At 40.4% G+C, this 13084-nt stretch overlaps 1 protein-coding gene across 3 annotated transcripts in view; it reads right to left on the bottom strand.

The window, feature by feature from the left end:
• The window catches only part of atr (ATR serine/threonine kinase), a 128360-nt gene that overhangs the window by 63075 nt on the left and 52201 nt on the right, over positions 1-13084 (bottom strand). For all 3 annotated transcript variants that reach the window (XR_007193741.1, XM_048246206.1, XM_048246214.1), the window contains exons 27-29: positions 4708-4894; positions 1196-1371; positions 871-1035 (exon numbers count right to left, since the gene is read on the bottom strand). Coding sequence is in view for 2 of the 3 variants with exons in the window: in XM_048246206.1 (XP_048102163.1) it covers positions 871-1035; positions 1196-1371; positions 4708-4894 (528 nt within the window). In the remaining variant the exon portion in view is untranslated. The remainder of the gene's footprint in view (positions 1-870; positions 1036-1195; positions 1372-4707; positions 4895-13084) is intronic.

The raw sequence follows: 13084 nt of genomic DNA, 5'->3' as shown, positions 1-13084 counted from the left end.
CTAACATCTCGGCTACGCTTTAATGTATGAAGTCCAAACTTGGTACAGGGACTTGGTATCTGATTGTGAGGACGAACTAGGAAATTGACATCATTTGGCCTCTATAGGGGGCGCTGCAATACAGGAAGTGAGCGTGTATCTCAGCAACGCTTTGATGTACAAAGTCCAAACTTGGTATAAGGACCTGTTACTATATTGTGATGACGCACTAGGAAATTGGCATCATTTGGCCTCTATAGGGGGCGCTGCAAAACAGGAAGTGAACTCGTATCTCAGCAAGCTTTGATGTAGGAAGTCCAAACTTGGTATAGACTTGGTACCTGATTGTGGGGACGCACTAGGAAATTGGCATTATTTGGCCTCTACAGGGGGCGCTGCAATACAGGAAGTGAGCTTGTATCTTGTACGCTTTGATGTATGAAGTCCAAACTTAATACAGAGACAAAGTAGCTGATTGTGAGGACATGCAAGGAAAGTGGTCTCATTTGGCCTCTAGGGGTGCTGTAATAGACAAATTGAGCTCACATCTCAGCAACTCTTTGGTGTATGAAGTCCAGGGACATGGTAGCTGATTGCGAGAACGCACAAGGACATTGGTGTAATTTCCACCTCTAGGAGCACTATAACAAAGTAAATTAGCTTATTTCTCAGCCATTCTTCATCCAATTGCAATCAAACTTGCTGTGAGTGCTTGCTCATGCCATGGCAACGCCACTCCTTCTATAGCGCACTGCTTGGCCCCCACATTGCTGCTTGCAGCTATATTTTGTTTAAAGCTGTCGCATTCAAGTTAATTCTGCAAACCAAACACCACAAATGAAATTCAATTCTCTGGGAAACACTGTAATCTGTATCAGTGGTGGCACCTACCTGGTCCGATTCCAGTTGAATAGCCCGGTCATAGCAAGCAGTGGACTCACGGAGCAATCCTATACTCTCATGTTCTAGGATCTGCTCTCTTAAAGAGGGCTCATCCCTCCGCAAAGCATTCACACCTCGTACCCCATCTGGCTCATGCATGGCTGCATACAGGGTCTGTGGAAAAGTCATACACTTACTGGTTTTATGCAATACACTTACTGGTTCCATGCAATGGTCACAGACTTTAGAAAGGGAGAAAGTGATCATTTTCATTAGGCTATACTGGGTTAAAGCCCCTCTCCTCTACTGGGTAGATAACAGAATCCACACCAACCTGGAGAAATGTAAGATGGTCCTGGATGTTCTGTTTGTTTTGCACTATGAAGGACTCAAAGTGCATTACTGCACGTGTGTATGCTTTGGAACGGAAGCAGGCTTTAGCCAAAAGATCCTGTGGAATGTCAGTAAGGAAGTGCGACACTTTCTCATAGTCTTCGTTGTTTTCTGGGCCTAATAAATAGCATACAAACATACAAAAACATGTATAACAGGTACAATTGTGAAACTACTGCAAATACACCCCAACATATATCTCCAAGTTATACCGCTAAAGAATTTTAATGTGTATAATCTTTACAAAGTCTCCAGAGAAACTCATGAACACCATACCTCAGAAATGACTAGAATTCATTTTTGAGGAACTGCAAGGTGTGCTTACATTGAAAGTTTAACAGGTAAGTTATCTCTTATATTTATTTCAATAAATGAAGTATTTCCAGCACTCCTACTTTAGTGTCCCTTTTCACTGTCTTTTGGTGTGACCCATTTTACAGGAAAATGTCATAAGTAAATTATTTTTTTGTCAATATTAACTTTAAATCTATGTTACCATGTTGCAGTGAGCATATTTTGGTGCTAGCATGTAGCCACAAGACTCAGCTAAGTGCATGAAACCTCATAATATTGTGACCCCATATCATATGGTGTGACCCCATATCATATTGTGACCAGAGTGCGCACACAACCGATTGTATGTAGCCTGGCAATGGCCTTAGATCTACTTTCAGGGAGATACTAGTTTGGAACACCATAATTCACTAATATTTCTATCAGGCAGATAACCTGCCCAATCAGCGATGAGAGGGGATGACGCGAAAGTGGCTGTGGTAAATGCCTGCAAACACCAAAAATGGAAGAATGTGTACATTTATTTACAGCGAAGGTAGGCCCACATACATTGTTTCCTGACTGCCAACGCTGTCTATTGTCAGTTTGTAAAGTTTAGGCGAAGTACAGTAAGTAACGCTAGGAATCCCAGATCAATGTGATTGGTTGGGCTGGACCAATGATTTCAAATTAACGGTATGTCTATGCCCGTCACCATGCTAGTGTCGGAAAGATTTCCCAATTGACCGATCCCAAGCCCCACCTCCCATTGTCAGTCCCATAGTTACTGTTGCTAAGTCGGACAAGTTTGCAGGAAAGTGTGAGGGAAAGCGTGATCCGTGCTCCTTGTTGGTGCCCCCCCCCAATCCCACCTTTCTTATGCAGCCCTTGCCACTTAATCTACTAAACCCCTTCTACTGCACTTTTTACACCCCATAAATGCACAAATAGGCTGACACCAGGCATAATTTCACTGCATTTCTTACTTCCAGTAACTATATGCATGTAACAATAAACTTCCTTGTATCCTTGTTCAACATGAGGATGCAGCACCATTTAGCCTAGTGTAACAGTATGTGCTGGATAATTTCTGGTCGTGTAATATTGCTTCAAAAAGCAGAGGCCAGAAAGGCCTTCAGTATGCAGTGGAAGACACATGCAATGTCCGCTTTTTTTTAACGGGGTGGAACAGCACAAATCGAGGGCAATTCAATCTGGTGTTATGGATCTGGGATGCATGTTAACTGGGGATAACAATTAGCACGTTATCACGAGCAGGTAGTTTACCTTATTTGCTGCAGATGTGACTGATTCAATAAACAGGTCTGCGTGAACATTTTGTGTTGACGTGTCCATAATAAAATAACAAAATCTAACCATATTTTGAGGATTAACTGAAGACGGAACCAAGTGCTGCACAGATCCAAGATCGTAACGTGGCTAGCCTGTTAAGCAGCTCGAGTTGTCTCATGTTGGGGAGGTGGAGAGATAGCCTCGCTTCGGTAGGCCTATACTTATTATTTTGAATGGCTGCTTTAGAGTATGTTGTTAGAAAGAGTTCAAATTAAAATATACAAGTGTATTGAAAAGAAACCACTAGATCTATCCCGAGATTAAACCACGCACAACATATCTGCATGGCAGGCAGACAATATCAAATGCACTGCTGCTACGTGATTTGTCTTGCACTTCATCAGTGTCCGCTGGTTACTGTTATACTTAATTTAAATGTGGGCAATGTAGCAGGCCTAATATTGGTGATTTCGAGACTGCATAGCCTATACAGCAAGCCATAGTTTTTTCGGCACATGAATTGATCTTTAGAAGGCATTAGGCTATCGTCCAGCCATCAAGAAAATGCATCGCAGTAGTAGCCTAGGCTATTTGCGTTTGTGGAAAAATTATCGTTACAGTCTTCTATCCCACATGGCAAGGCCTGTGCCTAAAAGCTGAAAGCATTCTTGTTGTGTGTAAGGCGATACGTGATTGAAGGTGTAGCCTTTAGTGCGTCTCGAGTGTAGCCTGGTAATGAAACAAGTAATGAAAATGGCCCAATTCGAGGGGCGGCACCAAGCATGCATTTGAAACTCTCACTGCACGCAGTTGGATAACGCTACGATCAATCACAACAATTCATCAGTGTCAGTCATCAGTGTAGCTCGCCTTTGTCCCGCCTACACCGATTTGATAGGTCCCTCTCGCTCGAGAGATAGAAGAAATTTGGATCATTGCTCGTGGCCAGAGTATCTTGCGGGCACAATTCAAATTGTGCTCTCGCGAGAACTCTGGATTTCCAGGGTATCTCGAGTGTGCGAGTTACTGCAAGGTAGGTAAAGTGTATTTTTTTTGCGTAGGCTTAATGTTGTCAATTGTCGTTTCAACAGTGGAAACCAGGTTTAGTTATGTTTTTGTGTGTAATTATGCACACAAATAAAGGGAACATTTTGTGTTAACGTTTCACACGGTCAGGATATCGGATGTCACTTCTACAAGTAGCCTACCCCAGGCATATATTTGAACCTTTCTGAGCTCTTTAGTTATTTAAATACTTACGCTACGCAAAAGAAGCATTATAGCATTCGCATAACCGGCGTATTGTCATACAGAATCGACACTTGAAAATTCAAAATTGACCGAGGTTGTCCTCCGAAGTCCTCATTGTGACTTAGTAAAAGGGGGCGGGGCTTGGGATCGGTCAATTGTATGTGTCCAGACTCCATTCACGAAGTGAATGAGTTTGGATTTAACCAGGCTAGATTGTATGAGCATACAACCAAAAATGCTTGTAGCCTAATGTGCACAGAGGGGAGGGGCATGTCTCATTTTAGAGAGAGTACGGGGCAAAAAGGGGGAGCGTGGATCAGTGTGCTGTACATATACCTGAGTTTAAATTGTATCTATTTCCGAAACACCATTTGTAAACATAATGTTTGGAAATTAAGGACATTTAAATTTCATCAATTGCACAGCCCTGGCATCAATACTGATCTTCCTGAGAAAGAAACATAAATAAAAGAGACAGATAGGCTGATAATTTAACTACCTGAACATCTAGGTACATCTGTGTTAAATAGGTCATGTAAATACAGTATGTGCTAAATGCCAGATAAATAATGTACTTGAATATGTTAGAGTTGCGAAACATGTCAGTTGCAAAGAAAGCTGGTGTGGGCTGCTTACGGTTAGTTTGGACAGGGGGCTTGTTTCTTCTCAAGCTTTGCATCATATGGCGGCCCCACAAGGTCAGGTGGTCCAACATGGAGAAAACTGTCTGGGTGCTCAGCTGGCTGAGGCTAGATGTAGTTTCCTGCAGGCGACTTAAACGTTGGTCATCCTCTTTAATGACTGCCATAATCTCCTCTGTCACCTAGAAAACCATACCAACCACACCATATCAGCTGTTGACAAAGACAGAGATGGCATACTCATTTGAAATTAACAGCACAGGTTGGATGTGAGCATGTGCATAACTCCCTCATTTAATTCTTGCTTTCTCTGAACTTATGGGCAAGATCACGTGCATGTTAACATCTAGGGTAAAAAATAAAACTTTAAACACCTCTACAAAACACATCTGGTATGAGTAACCTGTTTTGTAAACTTTAGATGATTGGTAAAGTTTGTTTCTATGTGCCCTAGATCAAAGCTTACAGCATTCTGAAGATAATTACAAGTGGAGTGTCAGGCAGTATAGATTTATGCTCTTGAAAAGCTCATTTATCTTAAAGTAATTATGAAAGACATTGCCAACTTTTTTCTCATTCTATTCTTGTTTTATGTTGCACACATTTCCCTTGATATGGTTTTGACATGAAAATGAAGAAAACATATATCTAAAGGGGGTTTAGAAGACATGTGCTGTTCTGTAACTACGTTACGGTAAATCCGTTACCATAAAATACTGTTTTTTCCCCCTCCCTCAATGGCATTAAGCTCAAAAGAGAAAATAATTTCCAAAAGAAAGTGCCATGGTAGGACACTTGATTTAGTAGATTTCATTAAAGTTCATGCAAGTATAGGAAATATTCTCAGATTAAAGTAGATTTTTGGTGTGATATTGACCTAAAGTGTGTTGAAACATGATACTGAGTGTGAACTTTTGTCTCATTGCTCATCTCGGCTTGTCCCTTGCACTCCGAAATCTGGCGCTAGTTAGCCGATGCTACCAACAGGTTTTCAAAGGGGGTGTCTCGGGCATCGGCCTAGCCATGCAAATAAATCACTGTTTTACACCATTTATGAGGCTAAAAGTAGCTCCACGCTTCATTGGTAGACTTCCGAGGGCCCTGACATTTAAAACGAGACATTGAGAACTTTGAAAAAGCACTGGTAGTTTATTTACAAGACGATTTATACAGACAGTACCTTCAGGAAGTTTATCGTTAAGCCACCATCTTGAATTTAGTCCGCGATAAAATTCGTGGCCAGTGCGAGCGAACAGGTATGATGAGGGATCAGATTCCAAAAATAATTCCGGGGAAATGCATGGATTCCAGTTGCTTCCAGTAGCAGCAACTGGAATCCATGCATTTCCACAGAATTATTTTTGGAATCTGATCCCTTATCATACCTGTTCATTCGTACCTGTCTTGTTTTAAATGTCAGGGCCCTCGGAACAGGGTTCTAAATGAACTTTTTTGATCACCAGCCATTCCTCTTCTCGCCCCCATAAGTCTGTCCCAACCACCGCCGCATTTAGTTTAATCTTAACTTAATAAAAAGGAGATATCCATTATCATCAACAAGCCAGCTGGAACCTGCCACTCGTTTTCTCTCCCTATTGTGTGTGCTCAGACGCGTTCTCAATTAAATGCAGTATAGGGCCTACGTTCAAGTTGGATCTTTATAGAGAGGACCCGAAAAGTATAATCTTTATGTAACATGCTGTTGTTGTTCAAACAAGAGAGTGAAAAACAGTTTGCAGTACAGCTACTATTTATTGGCTAAATGTTGGTCCCTCGGTCTCTACGCACAGTGCGTGATGCGTATGGTGGTGGTGGTGGTGGTGGTGGTGGTGATTACTGATCAGGCAACTTTTTTCACACTGTTAATTTTCGCCTATACAAGCTCCTCATGTTCTTCTCCATCTTCAGCTAACTCCATAGACAAAAAAATAAACGATCTAGCTGCTTCAGGTTTTGTGGCCTCCGCTACATCAGCCTCCCACAAAGGAAATAGGTAAACACAATGCATTAATATTTCGTAACGTTTTATGTATTTGTGTTATGTACTTTTTACTTAAGCCTACCTTACTGGTTAACTCTCTCCTCTTTCAGTCTATACTCCCTGTTCTGGCTCCGTTCGTTCTTCTAATTCCTTTAGTTTTCTGGTAGAGGCTCCATTCGTTTCAGTCTCTCGCGCTGGTTTAACTGCAAACTGCGCGCAGCTAATAGGCGTATGAAACATAATCACGTAGCATTATTGCACAGTGGTCATGGCAAATGTAGGAAGTACTGCCAGGGCATATATGACCGAGAACAGAGCCTTATGCATCATGCACGTAATGCCTCACGCGTCAACGGGCAAACTGGCTAGTACGTTTTTATTAACACCCGCCAAAATGAATTTTAACCCGCATTTGGCGGGTTGGCGGGTGTTAATATAGAACCCTGCCTCAGAAGTCTACCAATGAAGTGTGGAGCTACTTTGAGCCTCATAAATGGTGTAAAACAGTGATTTATTTGCATGGCTAGGCCGATGCCCGAGGCACCCCCTTTAAAAACCTGTCGGTAGCATCGGCTAACTAGCGCCAGATTTCGGAGTGCAGGGGACAGGCCGAGATAAGCTATGAGACAAAAGTTCACACTCGGTATCATGTTTCAACACACTTTAGGTCAATATCACACTGAAATTCTCCTTTAAAATGTGTAACTCCATTACCAATATGGAGTTACAGCAAAGTCGCAAAATTCTGTGATTCATTGTTTTTTGTGTTATTAAGCGTTATTTGCTGGCGAGTGACCTCTCTCAGCACCCCATTAACACCCAAATGACTCGAAAAAATGGTTGTTGTCCCAGGCATATGTGATTTTACCAACCGGAACGGGTGGGAGGTTGTGCTTAGTAGGCCGTCGTATGCAGTGCAGTGCAGGGGCATGGGACGAAGAGACCCCAGAAGAGCATCACAGTTTTCTGGGATTGATCAATGACATGGGGCTTCACTTTCCTCCCTAATATCCATTGCTACTGGGGAACCAAGTCACTGCAGGGATCAGGGAGCGTTGACCAAATTATAAATACATATTGTGTACACTTTTTCTCCATTGACATTGTCGTTGTCAGTAGTTTCTTATTATTTCAAGTTTGGCAATGCAGAATCTGGTGTTGAACCTAGGTTTGGTAGCTACAGCCAGAAAGCCTTTGGAAAAAATCTATCACAACAGCTGGCAGGCATTTCCGTCGAAATTTCAGCCTCACCTTCAGCTGCTCCAATTACTACTCTGTCGTCTTTTCATCAATTACATATTCCTGTAGAGCAGGGCCAAAGAAAAAATTTTGGCTTTGTTATAAAAAAAACTAGATGTACAGAGTGGTACAAAATATGACCGCCGCCTAGTCCAGCACATTTTTTCCACAAAAATAAATCACGCTGAAAGGCCTATATGATTCTAACTGTCTCACTAAATTGCATTATCCACACTCAATTCTCACTGGTATCTGCTAGACAACAAGTACCAAAACATGATTAATTCATAGATTTCACATGTAAAATTCATTTTATACAACCCCACCCCCATCTTGCCTGTTCATAATTCTGAGAAATTCTTGAATTGTGTGCATGTGTCGTGTACATGTTTATGTTTATGTGTGTGGGTGTGTGTGTGTGTGTGTCGCGTGCTTGTGTGTTTGCCTGCGTATGTGTGTTTGTGCATGTGCATGCATGCGCGTACATATGTCTACTGTGTGAGTATGTGTCATCACATTATGATTACTGTGAATGTATGTGTGTGCATGTGTATCTGTTTATGCACATGTGTGCACATGGAATGGGTTAACATGACCCTGGAGGCAAACATCTGAAAAAAAAAAGGTCATCCTAGGCCCTACGGTTCTCAAGATATTCACAGAAAACTGTGTCTGCCCTACCCTCCTTTCGGGGGGGGGTCCAGCAGGGGCTACAGATCAAAAAGCGAAAAGTGATGGTTCCATGCTATCCATGTGGGGTTACATGCCCACCAAGTTTCATGTACCCGGTCTTTCAGTGTCCCGGAATCCTTGTTGGTGTCACGGTCACTAAATGTACACATGAATTATTTTATTGTAAAGCCCCCATGAGCGAAAAGTCCACAAAACTTGGCATGCATTAGGAGGGTGTCATAATGATCCTACACTTTCAATTTCGTGCAGTTTTGACCATGTCAGCCAGAGATATTGCGATGAAAACACCTAATTTTTTGCTTTTTATTTTTAACTAGGTGGCGCAATACATGAAATAAGTGGTAATGGGATGGATTGACATGCCCCCTTAAGACCAACATACAAAAAAAAGTGGACCTCCTAGGCCCTACGGTTCTCGAGATATTCACAGAAAACTGTCTCCGGCCACCTACAGGCCAGTTGGTGTATAGTAACATAAATTAATTTATTGTGTGGCCCCCCCATGAATTCCACAAAACTTGGCGTGCATTCAGAGGGTGTCATAATGATCCTACACTTCCAATTTCGTGCAGTTTCGTCCGATTTGGCATTCTGCCGAAGGGGATGCGTTTCGTAATGAGTCGTAGGTCTTCTGTGTTCAACCTTCAGGTTCCCCACCCCACCTTTCCCTATCCTCCTGTGTGGGGGTGTGAGTTTGTGTGTATATGTGTGTATGTGTTTATTCTCAACAGGCTTGTTCTATGTAATCCACTTTCAAATGTTTAGAACACATTGATTTTTGAGTGATGTTGAAGTTGATTGTATTCCTAGCTTTTCATAAATAATAATACATTTTATATATGTATATCATTTTCATATTATACTGATTTATATAAGGAAGTTGTATCTGTTGAATCCAATGTATTTTATGTTTCTATTCCGAAATTATCTTCAATAAATACACAATATACTTACTTCCTCTATTACGGGAAGGTATGTTTTTTTTTTTTTATATCATTCTTATTGACTGTAGCATTTGCTTATACAAATAAATGGTTTATTCTTATAGACCAAATCAATCTAAACCATTGTGTCTGACTTCATTATTAGTTTTTATGCATACTTTTATGTTGTTGGTGAGAAAGAGAATGTGAATTCTGTCAACATTTTAAATCCCGTTTCCTGCATTTTTTTACACTGATAACAAATTTTTCAAAACTTTTGAAAGGTTAATGATATTCCAATTCAGTCTTTTTTGTTAAATAGCCCACAACTTGTGAACATCATACACTCTATATTTTTCTCTATCTTGTAGAGAAATAAGATGAAAATTCATTTTTTATGTGAATTAAATAAAAATGTTAATGAATTTCGGTATACATTTGGAGAGGATTTTCAAAGACTGTTCATTACTATATCAACATTACCATATGTATTTTAACTAGATGTACCGCATAGCGGTACAAAATATGACCGCCGCTCAGTCCTGTACATCACATTCCGCGAAAATAAATCACACTTCAATTTGTCTCCATATTTTACTCCATCCCCCACTCTTGAAACTTTTGTGTATGCTTGTTTGGCATGCCTGAGTGTGTGTGTGTCTTGGCTGCACAGAAAGTAGCCTACTGGTGCCGAAAAGGTGAATAGATTGTAGAATAGCCAAAGAAGATGTAGCATTGTTATAAAACCTTTAAAATCTCTAAACAATCACAAGTAGGGCAGTTCATCACAGTTCATCCATTGCAACTGGATTGATGAAAGGTCACTTACACCTGTAGGCTACATTGTATTTGGGAAAAGCAAAAGGTATCAGCATAATGTTATTTATTTATTTTTTATGTATTTATAAACAAAAACATCTGTCAGTTCCATGCCGTTTTCAACAGCTATCAAAAACAAAGGTCATTTTTGGATGGATGGATTTTTTGTGAATGTTTCTTCTTCTACATAAGATTTTAGGGTAACACTTTATTTTAATGTGTCACTGTTACAGTGTACCTACCTAATTAGGTACAGTGGTACAACCTGTGTAACAACATGTACTATCAGGTACTATCATTGTACTTGCATTATGTATTTGTGGGTACCTACATATAGTTGTTACATTGTAATACTGAGTGCTTTTACAAAACTTTGCCAATTTGCCTAAATTTTCATCAGAGGCAAAGAGCTGACCTGAGACCTGCTGGATGGGGTAAATCGGGTCATGATAGATTTGATATACAAAGCATGCTTAGCTCCAGTCAAGGCCTCATTGTCTTCAGTGTACATGTAACAGCTGTGCTGCTACAACCTTGTTACTCTTTGATACAGTGGAATAAACTGGAACAGGTCTTGTCTTGGAACAGGTCTACTAATTCACATGTACTGTGTGGTGTAACAGCAGACCGCGTTTCAACAGATCAATTACAGGATGCATAACATCATTGACAGGATGTATATATGTAGATGTAAGTACTTAACTGGTACACTTTATTTTAATGGGTTTATTCCACTGTATCAAAAGAGTAATAAATGTGTACCAACACAGTTGATACATGTACTACAGTATGTAAGGTAATGGCAGACATGTTCCAAGACACCAATGATACAACATACATGTAATATGTAATTGTAAGTACTTAACTGGTACACTTCATTTTAATGGGTTTATGCCACTGTATCAAAGAGCAATAAGTGTGTACCAACACAGTTGATATATGTACTATGTAGTGAATTAGTAGACCTGTTCCAAGACATCGAAGACATAACATACACGCATATGTACATGTAAGTAATTAACTGGTACACTTAATAGGTTTATTCCACTGTATCAAAGAGTTACAAGGTTGTAGCAGCACAGCTGTTACATGTACACTGAAGACAATGAGGCCTTGACTGGAGCTAAGATGCTTTGTATATCAAATCTATCATGACCAGATTTACCCCATCCAGCAGGTCTCAGGTCAGCTCTTTGCCTCTGATGACAATTTAGGCAAATTGGCAAAGTTTTGTAAAAGCACTCAGTATTACAATGTAACAACTATATGTAGGTACCCACAAATACATAATGCAAGTACAATGATAGTACCTGATAGTACATGTTGTTACACAGGTTGAGGCCAAAGTTGAAAAGCTTTTGTCCGTTATTGTTCGTGCAAATATAGGCTGATTCATGTTCCCTTGCATTGTGTAACTGAGGTCCATGGCTAGTCTGGCTTTCATCAGACAAAGCTCAATCTTTTAAGAAATCAAAAAATAAATAGCGGGCAGATCAGGCTGGGTTCACCCAGCCTAGTCCATAGGCACCCGATATTGTTAAATTTTCAGATTGAGATATACACGCTCTGGCTATTCTAAATGCAAAAATGCATTAGGGAGTTATGACAAAACTGTAACTAACAAACTAGATCCTAATAGAAAGCTGTTAGCTTCCCTAAGCTACAGGTGGGATTATAAGGTAGGCCTATTTACAACATAAATTGTCAATAGGCTATGCTGGCGACACAAATAAAATCTCCTTAGGAAACCAATGGCTTACGACTTACAGTATCAAGCGGACTTAAACTGCCATATCGTGGCGAAAAGTTGTAATAACATTCACGCAGCTCCATGAGTCAAGGAAAGCGCGAATGAAGTAGCCACTTCTAAATGGGACCCACTACACAGTATCTTAAGGTGTGTTGCTAAAAGCAGCCATAATGAAATGAAGGTGTCATTGTTTGGATACTTCACACACACGTGCTTTTTAATTTCACAGACTACAACTACCAAGCTGGAATCAAAGCACATCGATTCCCCTCTCACACCCTGCACGCACTTAAAACAAAATAAACAGGCGTCTCAGTCTCACGCTTGTATAGGCAAAACTGTATCAGACCGGTGTAACGTTGGTAAATCTTCCATTGCACAGAATGATTTTTTGTAGCACGTGCAATAAATGACAGTCGAAGATACAAACAGTGCTGCTATCAATTTGCTTGGTATAACCGCATTTATAGTTTTCTACAAATGCAATCAATCAAATGGGCCTCCATCACTCAACCAACGCTAACGGTAACATTACCTAGGTCCTTATTGATATTATAAGATTAACGTACCTGCAGTAAAAACCAAGCATGTCCGATAAACATCTTCAGATTTATTTCGGCTTCAAGAAGAAATGGGAATTACACTTCATGTGAACATCGTCCTGTCCTTATTAGATGTTAAACTGCGGTAAATTACAGTCCTTGTAGGAAGTGTCCATTGTTTTCCCCAACCCACTTTTAACTTCCAACAAAATTACGTCTCACTGCAACGATCGCCATCTAGTGGACAAGCGACTACTTATCGCCAATACTGAAAATGCAGCCATGATGATGATGATGAATATTTATTTTGGCTTTCTTTTTGATCCTACTGAATTTGTAATTATGTATCAGCCGTTCTAATACCGATAGTATGTGGGTGCCTGTGTGTGTGCATGTTTATATGTGTGCACCGCCATTTACAGGCC

The sequence above is a fragment of the Alosa alosa genome, chromosome 1, assembly GCF_017589495.1.
Source record: "Alosa alosa isolate M-15738 ecotype Scorff River chromosome 1, AALO_Geno_1.1, whole genome shotgun sequence".
Classification (NCBI taxonomy): domain Eukaryota; kingdom Metazoa; phylum Chordata; class Actinopteri; order Clupeiformes; family Clupeidae; genus Alosa; species Alosa alosa.
The sequence above is the reverse complement of the archived record's forward strand: the minus strand, read 5'-3'. Positions and strand labels throughout refer to the sequence as shown.